At 39.3% G+C, this 23,706-nt stretch overlaps 1 protein-coding gene and 1 long non-coding RNA gene across 2 annotated transcripts; one reads left to right on the top strand and one right to left on the bottom strand.

Moving 5' to 3' along the window:
* Nucleotides 1-2,882: 2,882 nt before the first annotated feature.
* On the top strand, nucleotides 2,883-13,831 carry LOC125883817 (uncharacterized). The gene is made up of 2 exons (XR_007448598.1): nucleotides 2,883-2,935; nucleotides 13,482-13,831. It is a non-coding gene; the product is annotated as an uncharacterized LOC125883817 (long non-coding RNA).
* Nucleotides 13,832-15,820: 1,989 nt separating this feature from the next.
* On the bottom strand, nucleotides 15,821-23,495 carry LOC125883735 (zinc finger protein OZF-like). The gene is made up of 2 exons (XM_049568232.1): nucleotides 23,338-23,495; nucleotides 15,821-17,534 (listed from the first exon to the last, which is right to left on the bottom strand). The coding sequence occupies exons 1-2, from the start codon at nucleotides 23,428-23,430 to the stop codon at nucleotides 16,242-16,244; spliced, it is 1,386 nt and encodes a 461-aa protein (XP_049424189.1). The 5' UTR covers nucleotides 23,431-23,495; the 3' UTR covers nucleotides 15,821-16,241.
* Nucleotides 23,496-23,706: the final 211 nt, after the last annotated feature.

The following is a 23,706-nucleotide window of genomic DNA, read 5'->3' as shown; positions in this document are numbered from 1 at the left end:
AACTAAACATAGCACAGACATTACAACTACATTACTAAGAGTACACTAATAAGATGTGAAGTGCTCTGTGACTTTAATCCTACTCAAAATAATAAATGAAAAATATGAAGGATGAGTTGGCTGATAACTGCCAACTGAAGAAGCAGCCAAGCCACCGCATCATCGTGTCTTTCATACTCAAACAGAAATGTATACAAAGTGTGTGCCAGATAATACATAGAACAAATAAACACAACCACACACACAGCGGTGCCTGGATAGTGTGACGTGTGTGGTTGTGCTGCTGCTGTGGTCCTGCCAGATGCCTCCTACTGCTGCTGTTATAATTAGTCACACTTCTACTATTATTATACACATGATTATTGCCACATATGTATACTATCAGATATTAATATATACTTTCAACATATTGTGCCACAGTAGCCAGAATTATAATTATATTATTACTTCCATTAATGTTATTGTAAGCTACTGTCATTACCGTCTGTCCTGCATCTCTCTCTCTCTCTCTGTCTCATTGTGTCATATGGATTACTGTTAATTTATCATGCTGATCTGTTCTGTACGACATCTATTGCACGTCTGTCCGTCCTGGAAGAGGGATCCCTCCTCAGTTGCTCTTCCTGAGCTTTCTACCGTTTTTGTTTCCCTGTTAAAGGGTGTTTTAGGGAGTTTTTCCTGATCAGCTGTGAGGGTCATAAGGATAGAGGGATGTCGTATGCTGTAAAGCCCTGTGAGGCAAATTGTGATTTGTGATATTGGGCTTTATAAATAAAATTGAAATTGAATTGACACTAACATTCACTGTATGACATTAACATAAAACAATGACTGCACGTTACTTATTGCTGATTATTTATTTTTTAAAAAACAGCTCATAGAAAGACTGCGTGCTCTTACTTTGACATGCGGAGATGACGTCATCAGCTGGGTGATCACGTGCTATCCGAAAATGGCTGAGTGATACGAGTGCACTTTCGTTCAGACCGGCGGTTTGTTTCAAAACTCTGTGTGTGTAAAAAGAAAATCAACACACATAGAACTGAGATCCACGAATGGTTTGTTGATTCACAAATAAAAACTGAGTTCACAAATGCCTGTTCGAAAGTTGTAAATGTTGGGAAGATATTCACAAATGCTTTTTATTTATTTGCAAATAAATTTAATGTATTTGCAGATATTTTTTATTTGTGGAAGGTGTTTGTGTATTTGCAGATCTGTTTTATAATTTCAAAATATTTTTGAATATTACATTAATGTATTGTATTTTGTGTCTCCATCTGCTGGTGGGCCATCATGATAAGAGCATACATGCTTAATATGATGTTTATTCCACTACAGAAGAGACCTGATGATCCCCTAAAATAAGTGGGGAAAACAGTGGATATATGGATATTGGTATTGGCCAAATAAGCTGTTTTATATTGGCATGTTGGATATTGGCGAAAAATCCAATATGGTGTATCCCTACTTTTTATTTTATCTACAATAAATTATTCATTTTATCATCATATGGTCTGATGTAGTCTTTTTTTTATTTATTTTTTTACTTTGCTTCTTTTTATCATGTCCACACATAATCATCTCTTCCACATTATATTTGTTGAAGTTGTCAGATAACCAGATAAAACCTTAACCTCTGTTTCTGTCTGAGCCAACAAGACAAACTTTCATGTGTTTGCTGCCGTGTCTGCCACGGTCCAGAGAGACGACAATGATCTGTCACCCACCCCCCAAAAAAAGCCTGTCAGAATCTGGAGAGTTCACACAAGTCACCTAAACTGATGTGACAAAAACACATCTGCTGAAAAAAGCGAGGTGTTTGCACTCCTGAATTCAGCACCAAAAAGTGTCAGTGAAACTGTGGAGCTGATCCTGAGGAGCGTCTGAGCTTTAGTAGTGAGACTGTGACAGGAGCAAAGACCAGCACCAGGAACTTTAATCCCACTGCAGAGTCTACAAACTATTTTTATTAAAGGCTGAACTCATCTGATGATATGGACATTACAATCCTCCACACACAAACAAACAGGCTTCAACTCAACTTCTGTCTCTGTACCTCCAACAAGAGTCAAAAAGAAGAAGAGCTCCGCCCTGCTGAGCCTCCATCTTTATACAGGTGGAGCTCAGCAAGAAAAACTCAGCTGTCTTCTACATGTGGACAAACACAGGACACATGCAAGACACTGGATAAGACATCAAATATGTTACACATGATAACATACATCATATTAATCTGCTATTTAAGTTGTTGATGATGCTCAGAGCTCAGAAGACTTTGGTGTCCTGATGTCATCAACAGGAGCAAACAGTCTGAGCTGGAAACCTGAACATTGTGGAGGGGTTTTCATGTCCCTGTCATACTGGGAGCTGTGGTGTCCCAGCCGTTGCTCCTGGTCGGGTCTTGAGAGGCAAAGTGGTCCAAGGGGAGGGGCCAGACTGACAGTGAGTCAACAGACCCTGATGGATCAGACCTGGAGCACCTCGCCATGACAACACAAACAGAGCCCCCTTCTGGAGGCAGGCTAGAGAGGGAAGCTGCACACGGGACCAAAAATCAATCAAGTCACTAAACATTTCATTCAGCATGTTGAGTCAGCGTCTGAGACTGCAGAGCCTGTCTGTGATAGAGGTCTCAGGCTGATGCAAATACTTTGATCACACCCATGGTGAGAGGCATCAATATCAGCTTTCAAATGCTTATTTGGTCAATCAGCCTATATATATCTACATGGACTTGACTCATCCCAGTCCCAAAGATCAACATGGAGTCACCATCCTGTGGGCTCACCAGACGCAGAGATACGCTTCAGGGTCGGGTGCATTGTGAGCTGCAACATTGCCCCGGACAGCTGCATGATTGATTGTGAAAAGTTTGTGGTCAGCTCTCACACATGGGAGTCCTACAGGGAGGAATCTGGTGGTCCAACATAGGGTTACAGTTGAAATAAAAAAACAGATAAAAATAATCAAATACAAAAGTAAGATATCAACACATCTATCAGGGCATGGGGAGGAAGCAGTAGGAAGATGTTTGCCTGGCCCTGAAAATGTCCAAAACAATGCAGGGTAAACACATTTGTGGGCTTTAATGTCACTACCAACATTGGTCACATCAGGACGGGTTCTCTCTGGTGTGAACACGTTGGTGGATTTTTAGGTCATACCGTTCAATAAAAGCTTTCTCACACTAGTCACAGCTGTACGGGTTCTCTCCTGCATGCCGGCATTGATGGGCTCTCAAAGTACTGCACCGGGCAAATAATCTTCCACATTGATCACACCAGTACGGTTTCTGTCCTGTGTGAATACGTTGGTGGCTTATTAAGGTCCATGGCCGTGCAAAAGCTTTGCCACATTGATCACAGCTGTAGGGTTTCTCTCCTGTGTGAATACGTTGGTGGCTTTTTAAGGCCCCTGACAGTGCAAAGGCTTTGCCACATTGATCACAGCTGTAGGGTTTCTCTCCTGTGTGAATACGTTGGTGGTTTTTTAAGGCCCCTGACTGTGTAAAGGCTTTGCCACATTGATCACAGCTGTAGGGTTTCTCTCCTGTGTGAATACGTTGGTGGTTTTTTAAGGCCCCTGACCGTGCAAAGGCTTTGCCACATTGATCACAGCTGTAGGGTTTCTCTCCTGTATGAATACGTTGGTGGATTTTTAAGTCCCGTGACTTTGCAAAGGCTTTGCCACATAGACCACACCTGTTGCGTTTCTCTCCTGTGTGGGTGCGTTGATGGGTTGTCAAGTTACTTAACTGTGTGAAAGCTTTGCCACATTGATCACAGCTGTATGGTTTCTCTCCTGTGTGAATTCTTTGATGAGTTTCAAGGGATGTGCGTTGTGAAAACGTTTTCCCACATTGGTCACAGCAGTGCGACTTCTCTGCAGTGTGAACACAGTGGTGACTTTTTAAGCTACGTAGAGTGGTGAAAGCTTTCTCACATTGATCACAGCTAAACAGTTTCTCTGCTGTGTCAATGTCTTGTTTTTTTGAGTTCCCTGACTCTGTGAAATCCTTCCCACTTTGGAAAAAACTGGACAGTTCCCCTTCAATGTGAATGCGTTGATGGGCTTTGAGGGCACTGCAGCACAGAAATGTTTTCTCACATTGGTCGCAGCTGTATGGTTTCTCTCCAGTTTGAACTCCTTGATGAATTTTTAAAGATCCAGATGTTGTGAAGGATTTGTCACAGTGGTGACGTATAAGTTCCTCTCTTCCTCTCTGTTGCTATAGGAAAAACAGAAAAAGAGTTAATGAGTTGTCACGGTGCAGCGAGCCAACTAAAACCATAAATAACATTTAAAGCATGTCTGCCAAGCATAACCCACAATGTCTGACTAATGCATTACCACCAACAAATGTTATGATAAATAACTTACAGAATAGTTTTTATTTAGGTTTTGACTTTTTGATAGGAATTGATACCAATACTACTTATCAATGCGACTCTCACTGATACTTCTCTCCATAATTTAGTGGTTTAGTGGTTTTGGGTTGGACCTGAGATTCTTGACTTGTGCTCATGTCTCCCCCATGACTGTACAGGCTAACTGCCACACCAGTCTTTTCTCATTTTCTTTAAATATTTATCACTTACTTTTCATAACCCACATAAATCATTTGTCATAAATCAGACCAGACTGCTTTCATTGACTTGACAAGGGCAGCATCTACAAACCCGACACAGTGGGTGGCGCTACATGTAACTTTAAACTTGCTTTGCGAGCCGCCAATAAACACAGAGAAGAACAACAACTGCAGCACGCTGTCTAAAGGGTAAAACACGTCACAGTGTGGATATCTTTCACAGTTTCAGAGGAAGACAACAGGATTACACCGAGGGTCTGATGTCTGACCACCTGACAACCCCCAGATCAACAAACTCCCTGGAACCGGTGAACAGGTTATACATACATACATACATACATACATACATACATACACATATTATATATATATATATATATATATATATATATGTATATATGTAAATATATATATATATACATATATATATATATATATATATATATACATATATATATATATATATATATATATATACATATATATATATACACATATATATATATATATATATATATATATATATATATATATATATATATATATATATATATATATATATATATATATAAAAAACCAGAGCAATGGAGCAATGGAAGAAGGTCATGTGGTCTGATGAGTCCAGATTTACCCTGTTCCAGAGTGATGGGCGCATCAGGGTAAGAAGAGAGGCAGATGAAGTGATGCACCCATCATGCCTAGTGCCTACTGTACAAGCCTGTGGGGGCAGTGTTATGATCTGGGGTTGCTGCAGTTGGTCAGGTCTAGGTTCAGCAACAGTATGTGCTCAAAGAATGAGGTCAGCTGACCAGCTGAATATACTGAATGACCAAGTTATTCCATCAATGGATTTTTTCTTCCCTGATGGCACGGGCATATTCCAAGATGACAATGCCAGGAAAAATTAATGCAACACTGGATGGAAATCTTGTGACATTGCAGAAGCTTATCGAAACAATGCCACAGCGAATGCGTGCCGCAATCAAAGCTAAAGGCGGTCCAACGAAATATTACAGTGTATGACCTTTTTTTGGTGGTGACTTTTTTTTTGGCCAGGCAGTGTATTATTTAACAGGTTTCCAGGCATGATAATTGACAATCAAACAGATACATAACGTCATTGGTTAATGGTAGTAGTAGAGATAAATGACAAACGTTACATTTTAGTGTGTATTTATGGTTAGAATAATAAAGCTGCGGACAGGGACATGTTTGCAGAACCAGGTAAACTTGTGAATGATTGGAAAATAACCTACACTTCAAATCAAGTGATAATGGGTGGAGACTTCAACATAGTTGAAATGTGATTTGGAGATTTCAAAACTGCCTATTAAGTTGTCAGATTTCCATCAACAGGTACTGCATTACTGGAAAATGATATAGACCCATAATTTCACACCACATGGCTCCACCTTGTGGAATAATAGAACCATTACAATTAGTAAGAAAACCTTGTTTAAAAAAGAATGGTATGAGAAAAAAGTGTTATATGTTGTTGACTTGATGGATGAACATGGCCATTTTATTCAATGTGATTCATTTGTAGAAAAGTTTCATTTAAAATGCTCCGTCAGAGAGTTCAGTCCAATTTGTAAAGCCATTCCGCTTCCTTTCAAACACATGACACAAAGCACTCTTACATATTCACATGTGGTTATTAAGTTGCCTGAAATAAAGATTGGTGAAGTGTATGTTGGTGATAAGAAATGTAATAACAAAGTCATTGCTAATGTTTTGAAATGCAAATTGTTTTCTGATTTTCAAAAGTAAGAATAATCCATAACGGGAACATTTTAATGAATAAACGTTTCCATTATCTTAAATGGCCAATTTCACCAAAAGTAAAAGACGTTCACTTTAGAATTGTAAACAATGTTTATCCAGCTGCTGAAACTTTACCACAAAGATTTCATTTTCAAGTAAATCCTTATGTGTATTTTGTTCAAGACAACCCGAAACTATTGAGCATTTATTTTTATCATGGCTAAATATCATATACACCATTGCAAATGGAAAAACTGTAAAGCCTCCATATTTTGCTTTAAAATGAACTGAAGAATTATTTATCGTCCATTAAGATATGATCTAAAAATAATCAGTCCCTTAAAGACCTGTATGAAGTCATGTTTAAGTCTCTTACATTTTCATTTCATCCTCGCTGCTGTTCATTTTCTTTAAATCTCCAACGAGCCGATTGTTTGTTCTGAGCTCGCGAGAACACGCGACGCACTGCGCGGAAAATACCCTGCAACACAGACCGTCTCAAGTGTTTCTTTACTCTGAGTGAGTTAAAGATGAAAACAGGAAACACGGAGACATAAAAACCTTTTTGCTTTGTTACATTTCCTTTCTCCAGATGTGATGTGGAACCAGACAATGAGCGGATGATCCACGGAGCCTCGAGACTCTTCCTCGTGTCTTTAGTGTGGCTGCTGTCAAGCCCTTTTTATCCATGACGTCATCAACACTCACCTCAACATCGCTGCTATCAGAGGACGAGCCTGCTGCTTGTCTTCTCCGGACCTTGTTGCTCCGGTGCTCCGGGTTCTGCTTGTCCTCCTCCATTCCGCTCCTCTACTGCTCCTGCTCTCCTCCTCTCTCGTGGACTCTGATGTCCTGGGCTGAGTCTTAAGAAGCCTTCCTGTTATAAGCCCCGCCCCTCTTAGTTACTGTTGCTAAGGAAGAAGATTTCCCGCCAGGAAGGATGAGTTCTTTTCAAGTTGCTTGAATAGAAAAGTTGAATGGGGGATCTATAGAACTTTAGGGACTGTTCTTTATTTATCAGAGGAAGGGGTGACTGGGTGCAACTTTTTTTTTACCCTCCTGAAGCTCCAAATATTTTTCCTCGAGCCTCCCTGAGTTACTGGGGGAAAATCCACCAACCTTCCTCCACCATATAATAGATTTTTATAACTTAGCTTTTGATGTCTGAAAGTTAAAAGTTGAAGACAGAAACCTGGAGTTGAAAAAAAGCCTCAGTTTAATTAACAGTTCGTATAAACAGTTTATTCAATATCACTATTTCAAGCTCACATTTATTTATTTAAATGTTTTTACAGAAGCGTTTGTCACACGTGATGCGTCCAATTACAGTCGGAAATTTGAAAATCTAACAATGATTTCTGTTATTACAGTTTCTGGCTGATAAATGGTGTCATTTTGGTGAATACTGTGTTTTTGATTTTGTTTTGCTTTCACAAAACTTTGTTTTCTTTACTACACTATCACATTTTTTGGCACCCTGTACCATGTCATTTTTAGGCATAATACACCGATTTTTTTGGCATACTATACTATGACTTTTGTTTTTAGCATGCTGTACTTAAACATTTTTGGCATACTAAGATTTTTTGCCATATACTTTGACTTTTTTCTTACATATTATTTTATGATTTTCATACTACACTCTGACATTTTTTATGTACTATACTCTCAAGGCAATTGAATCAAATGCAACTGGACTTAGTTTTGTCTTAGAAGACGTTTCACCTCTTATCCAAGAGGCTTCATCAGTTCATGCTTGTCTGACTAGGCTGGAACTAAAAACAGGTCTTCACAAGGCCAATGATGTCACTGGTTCGTTAGTGCTCCAATGGTGTGTCAACGACGGTCGTTGAAACTTCTGCTGCAACGGTGGTCGTTGGAGTCGTTAGAGTCACATGAGGCCATTTGTGAACGACCATTGTTTTTAGAGGTTAAGCTGTTAAGTCTCCTGGGCAAGGATGAAAGGACAGCATTATAGGTGGGGGATAGGTGGTGTCGCAGACCTCCTCCTCTGTTGAGAGATGGTTTTTCCAATTTCACATAGATGGCTTCTTTTACACCTCTTTCAAACCATCTGTCTTCCCTGTCCAAAATGTGCACGTTGCTATCTTCAAAGGAGTGTGCTTTCTCCTTGAGATGTAAATAGACAGCTGAGTCTCGCCCTGACGAGTTAGCCCTTCTGTGTTGGGCCATGCGTTTGTTTAGTGTTTGTTTTGTTTCACCAATGTACAAGTCTGGGCATTCCTCGCTGCATTGGACAGCGTACACCAGGTTGCTCTTCTGGGTGTGTGGTGTACAGTCTTTTGGATGTACCAGTCTTTGTCTGAGTGTGATACTGGGTTTGAAACACACAGGGATGTGGTGTTTGTTGAAGATCCTCCTGAGTTTTTCAGATACCCCAGACAAAAAACCTCAGGTTAAATACCTGTTTTGTTTCCACACTAGTTCCAGCCTAGTCAGACAAGCATGAACTGATGAAGCCTCTTGGATAAGAGGTGAAACGTCTTCTAAGACAAAACTAGGTCCAGTTCCGTTCAATTCAATTGCCTTGAGATAACTATGACCTGGATAACTGAGAATATCCACAGGTATGTACTATACTATGTCATTTCTTTCTTAGCATGATGCACTTTGACATTTTCGGCACACTATACAATGACATTTTTCTGGCATACTGTACTATGACTTTTTCCCCAATATACTACACTGTGTGTTCTTACACACATTCAATTATGTGTGTGAACAGATCGACAATCTGTGTGTAAATGTGTAATCTGTAAATATAAAACACCTTCCACAAAAATACAAAAAAGATTTGTAAACTCACAAAAGTGAGATTGGGAGGCCTATAGGCAATTAAGAAATCTCTCTAAGACCTTAACCCGCAATGCAAAATCTGATTATTATAGGATCTCTATCTCTAATAATTTCAAAGACCCTAAATTAAATTAAAACAATTTTAAATACAAATAATAAACATCATATAAACCAAATTAGAGTTGGTGACACTTTATCCATGACTCTTGCGCTATTACCCAGGTCTTCACTCGGCATTTCTCCTCTGTTCTCTCTGGTCACATTCCTGATGAATCTCATTACAACCACTGTCATAATGAACTCTCTCGGCATATTCATTTTACCTTTAAGAAAATTACAATTACAGATGTCCTATCTGCTATGAAAGAGCTAAATTCAAGCAGTGGTGCTGGTCTTGATGGGATTGAAGACAGATATATTAAACTTGCTTCTCAGGTGCTTAGACCCATATCCATCATCTGCTCTACTGTCAAAGTCTTTGAGAAAATCATTTTTAACCAGTTATTCCAACATCTTAAGACTAATAATATCCTATCCCCTTTTCAATCTGGTTTTAGACCCAATCATTCAACTTCTACTGCTCTATTGAAATTTACCAACAATGTGTTCTCTGCTTGTGATGCCGGTAATCTCACAGGTGCCATCTTTCTCAATCTTACAAAAGCTTTTGATTTAGCTGATCATTATTTACTTCTTGACAAGTTGTATGCTGTGGGGTTATCCAGTAGTGCATTATTATGGTTTAACTCTTACCTTCACAATAGAATATAATATTATTACTTTCATTACTGTTGTTGTAAGCTACTGTCATTACCGTCTCTCCTGCATATCTCTCTCTCTCTCTCTCTCTCTCTGTCTCATTGTGTCATACGGATTACTGTTAATTTATTATGTTGATCTGTTCTGTACGACATCTATTGCTTGTCTGTCCATCCTGGAAGAGGGATCCCTCCTCAGTTGCTCTTCCTGAGGTTCCTACCATTTTTTTCCCCCGTTAAAGGGTTTTTTTGGGGAGTTTTTCCTGATCAGCTGTGAAGGTCATAAGGACAGAGGGATGTCGTATGCTGTAAAGCCCTGTGAGGCAAATTGTGATATTGACAGTAATACTCACTGTATGACATTAACATAAAACAATGAATGCACGTTACTTATTGCTGATTATTTATAAAAAAAAATAAAAAAAAACAGCTCAGTGAAAGACTGCGTGCTCTTACTTTAACATGTGGAGATGACGTCATCAGCTGGGTGATCACATGCTATCCGAAAATGGCTGAGTGATACGAGTGCATTTTCATTCAGACCGGCGGTTTGTTTCAAAACTCTGTGTGTGTAAAAAGCAAATCAACACACGTAGAACTGAGATCCACAAATGGTTTGTCGATTCACAAATAAAAACTGAGTTCACAAATGCCTGTTTGAAATTTGTAAATGTTAGGAAGATATTCACAAATGCTTTTTAATTATTTGCAAATTAATTTAATGTATATGCAGATATTTTTTTATTTGTGGAATGTGTTTGTGTGATGGAGGCAAAAAACTAGAGTTGTACCGATACCGATACCAGTATCGGAAATGCCTCCGATACTGCCTAAAATGTGGTATTGGGTGTCGGCGAGTACAGCCTATGACCAATCCGATACCACGTATTGCCTCGCGTCATTACTCATAAGCAGTTTTTTAAAATACCGAACTAAGGAAGCAGAAATTAAATATAAAAAATATAAGAATAAATTGAGTAATATAATGAGATGTAATAAAAAGGATTACTACAGTAAATTACTGGAACAAAACAAAAGTAATATACAAGGGACATGGAAAGCATTAAATAATATAATTAATAAAAACACAAAAAATTCCTATTATCCAAATTATTTTGTTGGAAATAATCAACAAGACATAAGTACACTCAAGGAGATTCTCAATGGATTCAATGATTATTTCATAAATGTTGGCCGCAACTTGCCAAAACAAATTGTTGACCCAATAATTAAAGATGATGTTAGTGAAAAAATTATTGATATTAACCAAAACACTATATTTTTGACAAAAGTTGAGGAGAGGGAATTGATTGACATAGTAAATAAATTTAAGAATGAAAAGTCCACTGACTACATTGATATTGATATGAGCCTAATTAAAAACATTATAGAATCTATTGCCAAACCACTTACCCATATTTCTGACCAATCATTTCAAACTGGTATATTTCCTAATAAAATGAAATCGGCAAAGGACATTCCCATTTTCATAAATGGCAATAAGCACAACTTTTGTAACTACCGACCAATATCTCTGCTTCCTCAGTTCTCCAGAATACTTGAAACACTCTTTGCACACAGACTGGAGGATTTCATAGAAAAGCAACACCTTTTGTGTGACCAGCAATATGGTTTTAGATCTAATCGTTCAACTACGATGGCAGTTATGGAACTTATTGATAATATATCCACAAATACTGAGAACAAAGAATATACAGTTGGGATATTTATAGATTTAAAGAAGGCTTTCGATACCATTGATCATACATTATTATTAAAGAAACTAGACAGATACGGTATCAGAGGGGTTGCAAATTCATGGATTAAAAATTATCTGGATGATAGACATCAATATGTCCAAATTAACATGAATGTCTGCATTGCAGAGGGTTACATGTGGGGTTCCACAAGGCTCTGTACTGGGCCCTAAGCTTTTATTTTGTATATTAATAACATTTGTGTTGTTTCCTGTAAACTTAACTAATGCAAAAATATCCTCTCTCATCAAACCATATATAACTTACTGTGTTGAAGTTTGGGGGCACACATATCAAACAATCACAAACCAATCTTCTTACTTCAAAAAAGAGCAATAAGGATAATGAATAAAGCAGATTATAATGAACCAATCATTCAATTTTTATTGCACATGTTAAAACAAAATAAAAACAAAATCAAGGCAGAATAAGGAGTAAAGCCTACACACAAATAAAAACAACAACAACCAAAAAAACAAACAAACCTGTAATCAACAGGCAACAAAGCCTTATCAGTTTGGAAAACAGTACATCTGCCTATATTCAATTTATCTCCCAAACATCATGTCCAGAAGGGATAGGAAGAAGTTACAAGAAACTTTTCTAGTCCTACCCCCAACCAACCAACCAACTATACATAAAAACACATGAGTTAAAATTCGAAAAACTGGTCAATTTTAAAACTGCACAGCTTATGTATAAAATCAATAATCACATGCTCCCTGACTGTAGGTGTTCAGGAAAAGACAAAGTCATTACAACCTCAGAGGGACATGCGTGTTTACAAAGACAAAAATCAGAACAAACACTATACAAAGATGTACAACTGTATCAGTGGTCAATCTATGGAATAATCTTGATAATGACAAATGTATCTACAGTATTTATGTTTTCAACTGTGTAGATTTTGAGTTGTGTAAAATTGATAACCGAAATAAACAAACAGACATAAACATAAACATTTCACATACGCATGCTACAGGCAAACGAAATGGAAATGGAGCGGAGTTTAAAAAGCATTCTACTGTCGCCTTTGAAATCACAATAATAAAAAAAGTTTTATGGAATTCATTCTACTCTATCTACCTACTCCATCGCTCTCTCACACCATTTCTTCAGGATAGCCACGATGCAACATGTCAAAAAGGAAAACAGAATTAGTACCATCAGTACAATTATCCCTGTTTTAGCCAAAACGGCTCCCCTTTTTCCAAAAATTTCCTCTAACCCATCCCACTTGATTCTTTCGCTCTTACCAGCATTTTCAGTCATTTCAGATTTTAAGGCTTCAAGCTTACTCATAGCAACAGAAAATGTTCCATCAGGCTGTTATTTGAAATAAACGTACAACAGAGCGTCCTGAACATTTTACATACTCCCCCTTTTTCTGCTAAAATCCAATGTAAAGCTTGCCTATTCTACCACGCCATGGCACTGGCTTCATGCAGTTGCTTACCTAATTGCTTAAGAACTTCAAATGTGTAGTTGACATATCTCTGTTGGTTGTAGAAGGTTGGTAGTGATCGTACAAGAAGTACTCAACATTACAAAAACAATTCCTTAAAATGAGTCCTTCCCAGTGACTCCAAAGTACAACAACTCGACAGTATTCAAAAACAACTTCTTATAAGGATTCCTTCCTATTGCGAAATCTGACATCTGGTCAACTGTTTCTAAGACCTTTTGCAACGGACATTATTTTCACATTTGATATAGAACAATACATTATCTGCCTCTACATCAGCTCTCACACATGGGAGTCCTACAGGGAGGAATCTGGTGGTCCAACATAAGGTTACAGTTGAAATAAAAAACAGATAAAAATAATCAAAGACAAAAGTAAGATATCAACACAGCTATCAGGGCATGGGGAGGAAGCAGTAGGAAGATGTTTGCCTGGCCCTGAAAATGTCCAAAACAATGCAGGGTAAACACATTTGTGGGCTTTAATGTCACTACCAACATTGGTCACATCAGGACGGGTTCTCTCTGGTGTGAACACGTTGGTGGATTTCTGTCTTTTTTTTAAAAAATTTATTTATTTAAAAGGGACAAGGTACAGCTCAAACATAAATGTCACCATTTGATGCACGGTACCAGATTATAGCTTCACACACACACACACACACACACACACACACAGAGTTCTGAAGACTAAGTCAGTGATTACAGAGTTGCAGCTCTTCACAACATCAGGCAGGGTGTTCCACTGGTTTATGGCCTTTACAGAAAAAGCTGATTGCCCAGTTACAGAGCAGCGAAATGGTATGGCACAGTCTTGTATGGAGGATATTCTGGAGGATCTGATAGAATTTAACAGGCGAGTATGCACAAAGTCACATAGTGGAGGGGGGCCAAACCATTTAAAATTTTATAAATCACACACAAATTGGAAAATAACCTAAAATTCTCAAAGCTCAATAACTTATATTTCTCCAGTATCCTACAGTGATCGTGACGCATTGGCTTTTTGTCCAGAGTTTTTAAAGTTTGTTTGTATAAGGACTCGAGAGGTCTTAGAGTGGAATCACCAGCCTGCCCCCAGCAGGTGATACAGTAAGACATACGAGACAGAATCATGGCATGCATAAATGTCTTGGCTCCATCCAAAGAAAGACAGTTTCTGATATGTCTGAAATTTACTAGGTTGTATTTTATGGATTTAACCATTTTTTTAACATGTTTCTTAAAGTTCAAATTTGAATCCAGAATCACGCCAAGATATTTAAAATCAGTAACTATGTCAATTTGTTTGCCTTTAATTAGAATACCAACATTAGGAGGTTGTACCATGGTTTTAGAAAAAAACACACATTTTGTCTTATCTACATTTAAACTCAGACATGATTGATCAAGCCAAAGAGTGATCCTTTCCAGCACAGTTGTTAACTGGACAGCTGCTAAGTCAGCTGTTTTAGCATGTACATATACAAGTGTCATCTGCATACATCTGCAGGTCTACATCAGCACACTCTTCAGCGAGATCATCAATATAAAGACTAAATAATAGAGGACCTAAAACTGATCCTTGTGGAATGCCCATAGTGCACTTCATGTAGGTCATACCATCACACCGTCTTATGAGCTCTGAGCATCATCAACAACTTAAATACCAGGGCCCGTATTCACAGAGAATCCTAAGACTAAAAGTAGCTCTTAGTGACGTCATTCTAAAAAAATCTTCGAATTCCTCAAATTCTAAGATTTTTCTTAGAATTTTCCCTTGGTAAGATAAAAGTTATTCACAAAGCATCTTAGGCCTTAAGAGAGCTCCTAAGGTGAAAAACTGTTAAGAGGAGGGAGGAGGACTTTTAAGATGCCTAAGAGTGTCTCAAACAGAGAAGATGGCGGACAGAGAGGAAGGAGAGATATTCTCCGTATATTGAATGACAGTGATTTAATAAGACGCTACCGGCTCGATCGTGCAGGGAGAATGTTTGTGGTTGACCTCATCAGGGATGAGCTTACTTTTCCCACCCAGCGTAGTAACGCAATAACGCCTGCTTTGGATTGCAGCACGTACCAGCGCTTCTCACACTCATTGCTTGTGTGTAAAAGGAGAGGGAACGACGCTTGATTTGTCAGGCAATGCACTCCCAAGTCTGCCTCTTCCCTTGTGCCGTGATCCCGGGACCGAATTTCCCTCTTCCCAAGCTCCGTTGTTCTCCTCCACGAGCTGTGCCAACAGCAGGCACTGCTCTTCTGTCCAGTTCGGCTTTCTCGGGGTTTTTTCTCCATTTCATCCGTAGTTTTGGTCATTCTGCCAAATCAAAACGCTTTTTACAAGGAGGCCAGCAATCACAGTAACTGCTGACAGCTAAGTCTGCGTCCACCATTAATATCACATAGATTAAGTAGTAAAATTACCAGCATGGCGAGTAAACATAACAATAAGCAAATCAATATAATAATCGGCATGTGAATGAGGTACGTTCAAACATTTTGAAGCTGTGTAACAATTAATTTAATTTTGCTGAGTTTCATCATCATGACATAAAATTATTCTGATGATTACGCATTTCTTAATACAGTCGAAGTTCTATGATCGGTTGATTTCACTGTCCATTCATTACTAGGAGCACATTTGTTTTTCTTTTTTCTTTTTGTAACAACCAATCACAGCTTTTAGAAGACTGCGTCATACCTAGCAACGGGGTCAACCACACCTCCTCACTAAGATAAAAGTTTCTGTCCCCTCCTTGCTCAGAGTTGCTTTCAGAAACTTCCTAAATCACTCTCAAGCTAAGATTCCTTGCTAGGATTTTTTAGGCTAAGTTAGGAGCTCTCTGAGAGGACTCTGAGAATCTTTGAATACGGGCCCAGATTAATATGATGTATGTTATCATGTGTAACATGTTTGATGTCTTATCCAGTCTTATCCTTGCATGTGTCCTGTGTTTGTCCACATGTAGAAGACAGCTGAGTTTTTCTTCCTGAGCTCCACCTGTATTAAGACGGAGGCTCAACAGGGCGGAGCTCTTCTTCTTGTTGACTCTTGTTGGAGGTACAGAGACAGAAGTTAAGTCATACCGTTCAAATAAAAGCTTTCTCACACTAGTCACAGCTGTACGGGTTCTCTCCTGCATGCCGGCATTGGTGGGTTCTCAAAGTACTGCACCGGGCAAACAATCTTCCACATTGGTCACACCAGTACGGTTTCTCTCCCGTGTGAATACGTTGGTGGTCTGTTAAGGTCCCTGACTGTGTAAAGGCTTTGCCACACTGATCACAGCTGTAGGGTTTCTCTCCTGTGTGAATACGTTGGTGTTTTTTTAAGGCCCCTGAACGTGCAAAGGCTTTGCCACATTGATCACAGCTGTACGGTTTCTCTCCTGTGTGAATGCGTTGGTGGTTTTTTAAGTCCTCTAACCGTACAAAGGCTTTGCCACATAGATCACAGCTGTATGGTTTCTTTCCTGTGTGAATGTGTTGATGGGCTTTCAAGTATCCTGGTCGTGTGAAAGCTTTGCCACATAGATCACACCTGTATGGTGTCTCGCCAGTGTGAATATGTTTATGAAATATTAAGTTTCCTATTTGAGAAAACCTTTTCCCACATTGGTCGCACCCGTATGGTTTCTCTCCTGTGTGACTGCGTTGATGGGTTTTCAAGCATCCTGATTGTGTGAAAGCTTTGCCACATTGATCACAGCTGTATGGTTTCTCTCCTGTGTGACTGCGTTGATGGGTTTTCAAGTGACCTGATCGTGTGAAAGCTTTGCCACATTCATCACAGCTGTATGGTTTTACACCAGTGTGAATATGTTTATGAGATATTAAGGTTCCTATTCCAGAAAACCTTTTCCCACATTGGTCGCACCCGTATGGTTTCTCTCCTGTGTGAATGCGCTGATGGGCTTTCAAGTTACCTGAGAATGTGAAAGATTTGCCACATTGATCACAGCTGTACGGTTTCTCTCTTGTGTGAATGCGCTGATGGATTTTCAAGTTACCTGAGAGTGTGAAAGTTTTCCCACATTGGTCACAGCAGTGCGACTTCTCTGCAGTGTGAACACAGTGGTGACGTTTTAAGCTACGTAGAGTGGTGAAAGCTTTCTCACATTGATCACAGCTGAACGGTTTCTCTGCTGTGTCAATGTCTTGTTTTCTTGAGCTCCCTGACTCTGTGAAATCCTTCCCACTTTGGAAAAAACTGGACAGTTCCCCTTCAATGTGAATGCGTTGATGGGCTTTGAGGGCACTGCAGCGCAAAAATGTTTTCTCACATTGGTCACAGCTGTATGGTTTCTCTCCAGTTTGAACTCTTTGATGAATTTTTAAAGATCCAGATGTTGTGAAGGATTTGTCACGGTGGTGACGTATAAGTTCCTCTCTTCCTCTCTGTTCCTATAGCAACAAACAGAAAAGAGTTAATGAGTTGTCACGGTGCAGCGAGCCAACTAAAACTATAAATAACATTTAAAGCATGTCTGCCAAGCATAACCCACAATGTCTGACTAATGCATTACCACCAACAAATGTTATGATAAATAACTTACAGAATAGTTTTTATTTAGGTTTTGGCTTTTTGATAGGAATTGATACCAATACTACTTATCAATGCGACTCTCACTGATAGTTCTCTCCATAATTTAGTGGTTTAGTGGTTTGGGGTTGGACCTGAGATTCTTGACTTGTGCTCATGTCTCCCCCATGACTGTACAGGCTAACCGCCACACCAAAGTCTTTTCTCATTTCCTTTAAATATTTATCAGTTACTTTTCATAACCCACATAAACCAGTTGTCATAAATCAGACCAGACTGCTTTCATTGACTTAACAAGGGCAGCATCTACAAACCCGACACAGTGGGTGGCGCTACACGTACCTTTAAACTTGCTTTGCGAGCCGCCAATAAACACAGAGAAGAAGAACAACAACTGCAGCACGCTGTCTAGAGGGTAAAACACGTTGCAGTGTGGACGTCTTTCACAGTTTCAGAGGAAGACAACAGGATTACACCGAGGGTCTGATGTCTGACCACCCGACAACCCCCAGATCAACAAACTCCCTGGAACCGGTGAACAGGTCATATATCCCGCTTTATAGCCACAGCACTGAAGGACTGTCTCCAGAGTGTTAGCACGAGCTAATTAGCTGCAGCGGCTAACATCCAACACCGAGCTTTTAAAAGGCTCGCCTCTGTAGTTAAACGTATTAATAACCACTCGCCATGTGGTGCTAAAGTTAGACATTATTTGTATCGTTACCTCTCTGACTGCGTGTGTGTGTCTGAGCTGAGTGTTAATGTGTGAGATGAATCAACAGTAGCTGTAGGCTGGTGTATGATGGGATGTTGAGACGGCGCCTGGGCGTGACGATATAAACATGTGATCCAGCAGATGTAAGGCGAAGCTGCTGATGTTGATGTTCATCAGCTGTCAGTGTTTGTCTGTTAGTAGAGACTCCACTCTGCAGTGTAGTTTATACAGAGAATTACACAGTAACACTGGGCTTCATCATCATCATCATCTTCCTCTGTCTTAACGTTAACGTTATATTTAATACTGATTAAAATGTGTCAAATGAAGTCAGTTTGATTTGGTTTGGTCAGAGCTGTGGAACATTAAATCAGCCTTTCTGACCCTCAGGTGAACATTAACTACAAGTTATAGACAAAATGTGAATTTATCAGTTATCAGTATCGGTTAAGAAAAATCCCTATCGGTGCATCCCTAGTTTTTTCAATATCTCAGATAATCAAACGTACACGCTATGATAACTGTCAACTTTCATGTCACAGTAGACCTTGAAACCGGTACATCGCTGCAACCTTACAGCACACATGGCCAAATTGCCGCCTACGTCACCATATGAGTCAAGTCAAGTCAGGATTTATTTCATCAGTGGTAATTGTAACAAGTGTAGCTTATTTGCTGCGTTGGAGGCGAGGCTTAGTGAATTAGAAGCGCGGCTCCGCACCATGGAAAACCATTCAGCAGCTGCGGTAGTTAGCCAGTCCCCTGTAGCCAGTGCGGAGCCACATAGCATAGCCTTAGCCTCTGCTAACTGTCCTCCGGTAACTCCCGTTCAGCTGGGAGGTTGGGTTACGGTTCGCCAGAAGCGCAGCTCCAAGCCGAAGCCCACGGCTCACCACCAGCCTGTTCGCGTTTCCAACCGCTTTTCCCCACTCAGCGACACAGCCGCTGAGGATAAAACTCTGGTTATTGGCAGCTCTATTCTGAGAAACGTGAAGTTAGCAACACCAGCGACCATAGTCAAATGTATCCCTGGGGCCAGAGCGGGCGACATTGAATCTAATTTAAAACTGCTGGCTAAAGCTAAACGTAGATTCAGTAAGATTGTTAATCACGTCGGCGTCAATGACACCCGGTTACGCCAATCAGAGGTCACTAAAATTAATATTGCCTCGGTGTGTGAATATGCAAAAACGATGTCGGACTCCGTAGTTTTCTCTGGACCCCTCCCAAATCTGACCAGTGATGACACGTTTAGCCGCATGTCATCATTTAATCGCTGGCTGTCCAGGTGGTGTCCAGCAAACGATGTGGGTTTCGTTAATAATTGGCAAACTTTCTGGGGAAAACCTGGTCTTATTAGGAGAGACGGCATTCATCCCACTTTGGATGGAGCTGCTCTCATTTCTAGGAACCTGGCAAACTTTATTAGTAATTTAAACCCCTGACAACCCAGAGTTGAGACCAGGACTCAGAGTCGCAGTCCTATACGCCTCTCTGAGCTTCTAGTTCAGTTACCCAGCCATAGTTTTCATAGTTTTATACAAACGGTGTCTGTGCCCCGACAACCTAAATTATTTAAATCCAAAATTAAACAAAGAGGAGTTGTGCATAACAACCTCATAAAAATTAAAACCTCTTCTGTGACAGAAAGACAAAACAGGAGAATTAAATGCGGACTGTTAAATATCAGGTCTCTGTCGTCTAAAGCAGTGTTAGTAAACGAATTAATATCAGATAATCATATTGATTTACTCAGTCTCACTGAAACCTGGCTGTGTCAAGATGAATATGTTAGTCTAAATGAGTCCACTCCTCCCAGTCATAATAATACCCACATTACTCGAGGCAGCGGCCGAGGAGGGGGAGTTGCAGCCATTTTTAACTCTAACCTGTTAATCAGCCCTAAACCTAAACTAGATTATAATTCATTTGAAAGCCTCGTTCTTAGTCTTTTACATCCGACCTGGAAAACCTCGCAGCCACTTTTATTTGTTATAGTGTACCGTGCTCCTGGCCCGTATTCTGAATTTGTATCTGAATTCTCAGAGTTTTTATCCAGTTTAGTTCTTAAATCAGATAAAGTTATTATTGTAGGTGATTTTAACATTCATGTCGACGTTGATAATGACTCCCTGGCTACTGTGTTTATCTCATTATTAGACTCCATTGGCTTCAGTCAGGGTGTACACGAACCCACTCACTGTTTTAACCATACCCTCGATCTAGTTCTGACAAATGGAATTGAAATTGATAATCTAAAAGTCTTTCCACAGAATCCCTCGCTATCGTATCATTATCTGATTACTTTTGATTACTTTCCTTCCTTTTTCCGCAAGGTTCTGTGCTCAGACCAATCCTATTTACTCTATATATGCTTCCTTTAGGTAACATCATTAGAAATCACTCTATAAATTTCCATTGTTATGCGGATGATACTCAGTTGTATTTATCGATGAAGCCAGAAGAAAGTAATCAATTAACTAAACTCCATAACTACCTTAAGGACATAAAAACCTGGATGAGCACCAATTTCCTGATGTTAAATTCAGACAAAACTGAAGTTATTGTTCTTGGCCCCAAACAACTCAGAGACTCTTTATCTGATGACATAGTTTCTCTAGATGGCATTGCTCTGGCCTCTAGCACTACCGTAAGAAACCTTGGAGCAATATTTGATTAAGATTTGTCTTTTAATTCTCATTTAAAACAAACCTCATGGACTGCATTTTTTCATCTGCGTAATATTGCGAAAATTAGGCCTATCCTGACCCGAAAAGATGCAGAAAAATTGGTCCACGCTTTTGTTACCTCAAGGCTGGATTACTGTAACTCTCTATTATCAGGTAGCTCTAGTAAGTCCTTAAAAACTCTCCAGCTAATTCAGAATGCAGCAGCACGTGTACTAACAGGAACTAAGAAACGAGATCATATTTCTCCTGTTTTAGCTTCTCTGCACTGGCTCCCTGTAAAATCCAGAATTGAATTTAAAATCCTACTGTTAACTTATAAAGCTCTAAATGATCAAGCTCAGTCATATCTTAGAGAGCTCATAGTGCCATATTGTCCCACCAGAACACTGCGCTCTGAGAACGCAGGGTTACTCGTGGTCCCTAAAGTCACCAAAAGTAGATCAGGAGCCAGAGCCTTCAGCTATCAGGCTCCTCTCCTGTGGAATCATCTTCCTGTTACGGTCCGGGAGACAGACACCGTCTTCACATTTAAGACTAGACTTAAGACTTTCCTCTTTGATAAAGCTGATAGTTATTATATAGACATTGTCACGTAAATAACAAATTCCATCACTTGAATAGGCAACACAGCAGCATGTCAAGTGATACTGGAATTTGTTTACAACGAAATGCAGTTTTTGCTGACAAGCAAAATAAAGAGATAATATTTCATAAGACAAAATTTAAAGCCCAATAAGTTGCTATGGTTATGTTCTAAGGGCAATATATTTCATTCCTGCATTATAAGCAAGTTAAAGACATATTGAAAACAGTACATGTCTATTTCTTTCTTATCTTTGAATGTTAGGGGGTTAAAAACACTGTTAAGTGAAAAGCAATCTTTTTATTTTGTAAGGAACAAAAATCAAAATGTGTTTTCTTACAAGAGACTCATTCTGTTATGACTGACGAAAAGTTTTGGAAAGTTCAGTGGGGCGATTCTGCTTTTTTTCTGCACATGGAACTTCTCATTCAGCTGGAGTAATGGTATTATTTAACAGGTTTCCAGGCATGATAATTGACAATCAAACAGATACATAACCTCATTGGTTAATGGTAGTAGTAGAGATAAATGACAAACATTACATTTTAGTGTGTATTTATGGTTAGAATAATAAAGCTGCGGACAGGGACATGTTTGCAGAACTAGGTAAACTTGTGAATGATTGGAAAATAACCTACACTTCAGATCAAGTGATAATGGGTGGAGACTTCAACATAGTTGAAATGTGATTTGGAGATTATATGTTGTTGACTTGATGGATGAACATGGCCATTTTATTCAATGTGATTCATTTGTAGAAAAGTTTCATTTAAAATGCTCCAGAGAGTTCAGTCCAATTTGTAAAGCCATTCCGCTTTCAAACACATGACACAAAGCACTCTTACATATTCACATGTGGTTATTAAGTTGCCTGAAATAAAGATTGGTGAAGTGTATGTTGGTGATAAGAAATGTAATAACAAAGTCATTGCTAATGTTTTGAAATGCAAATTGTTTTCTGATTTTCAAAAGTAAGAATAATCCATAACATTTTAATTAATAAATGTTTCCATTATCTTAAATGGCCAATTTCACCAAAAGTAAAAGACGTTCACTTTAGAATTGTAAACAATGTTTATCCAGCTGCTGAAACTTTACCACAAAGATTTCATTTTCAAGTAAATCCTTATGTGTATTTTGTTCAAGAGAACCCGAAACTATTGAGCATTTATTTTTATCATGGGTAAATATCATATACACCATTGCAAATGGAAAAACTGTAAAGCCTCCATATTTTGCTTTAAAAATGAACTGAAGAATTATTTATCGTCCATTAAGATATGATCTAAAAATAATCAGTCCCTTAAAGACCTGTATGAAGTCATGTTTAAGTCTCTTACATTTTCATTTCATCCTTGCTGCTGTTCATTTTCTTGAAATCTCCAACGAGCATATTGTTTGTTCTGTGAGCTCTCGCGAGAACACGCGGCGCACTGCGCGGGAAAATACCCTGCAACACAGACCGTCTCAAGTGTTTCTTTACTCTGAGTGAGTTAAAGATGAAAACAGGAAACACGGAGACATAAAAACCTTTTTGCTTTGTTACATTTCCTTTCTCCAGATGTGATGTGGAACCAGAGAATGAGCGGATGATCCACGGAGCCTCGAGACTCTTCCTCGTGTCTTTAGTGTGGCTGCTGTCAAGCCCTTTTATCCATGACGTCATCAACACTCACCTCAACATCGCTGCTATCAGAGGACGAGCCTGCTGCTTGTCTTCTCCGGACCTTGTTGCTCCGGTGCTCCGGGTTCTGCTTGTCCTCCTCCATTCCGCTCCTCTACTGCTCCTCCTGCTCCTCCTCTCTCATGGACTCTGATGTCCTGAGTCTTAAGAAGCCTTCCTGCTATAAGCCCCGCCCCTCTTAGTTACTGTTGCTAAGGAAGAAGATTTCCCGCCAGGAAGTAATGAGTTCTTTTCAAGTTGCTTGAATAGAAAAGTTGAATGGGGGATCTATAGAACTTTAGGGACTGTTCTTTATTTATCAGAGGAAGGGGTGACTGGGTGCAACTTTTTTTTTTTACCCTCCCTGAAGCTCCAAATATTT

The sequence above is a fragment of the Epinephelus fuscoguttatus genome, linkage group LG23 (genome assembly GCF_011397635.1).
Source record: "Epinephelus fuscoguttatus linkage group LG23, E.fuscoguttatus.final_Chr_v1".
Classification (NCBI taxonomy): domain Eukaryota; kingdom Metazoa; phylum Chordata; class Actinopteri; order Perciformes; family Serranidae; genus Epinephelus; species Epinephelus fuscoguttatus.
Note: the sequence above shows the minus strand (reverse complement) of the source record. Positions and strands in the feature narration are given on the sequence as shown.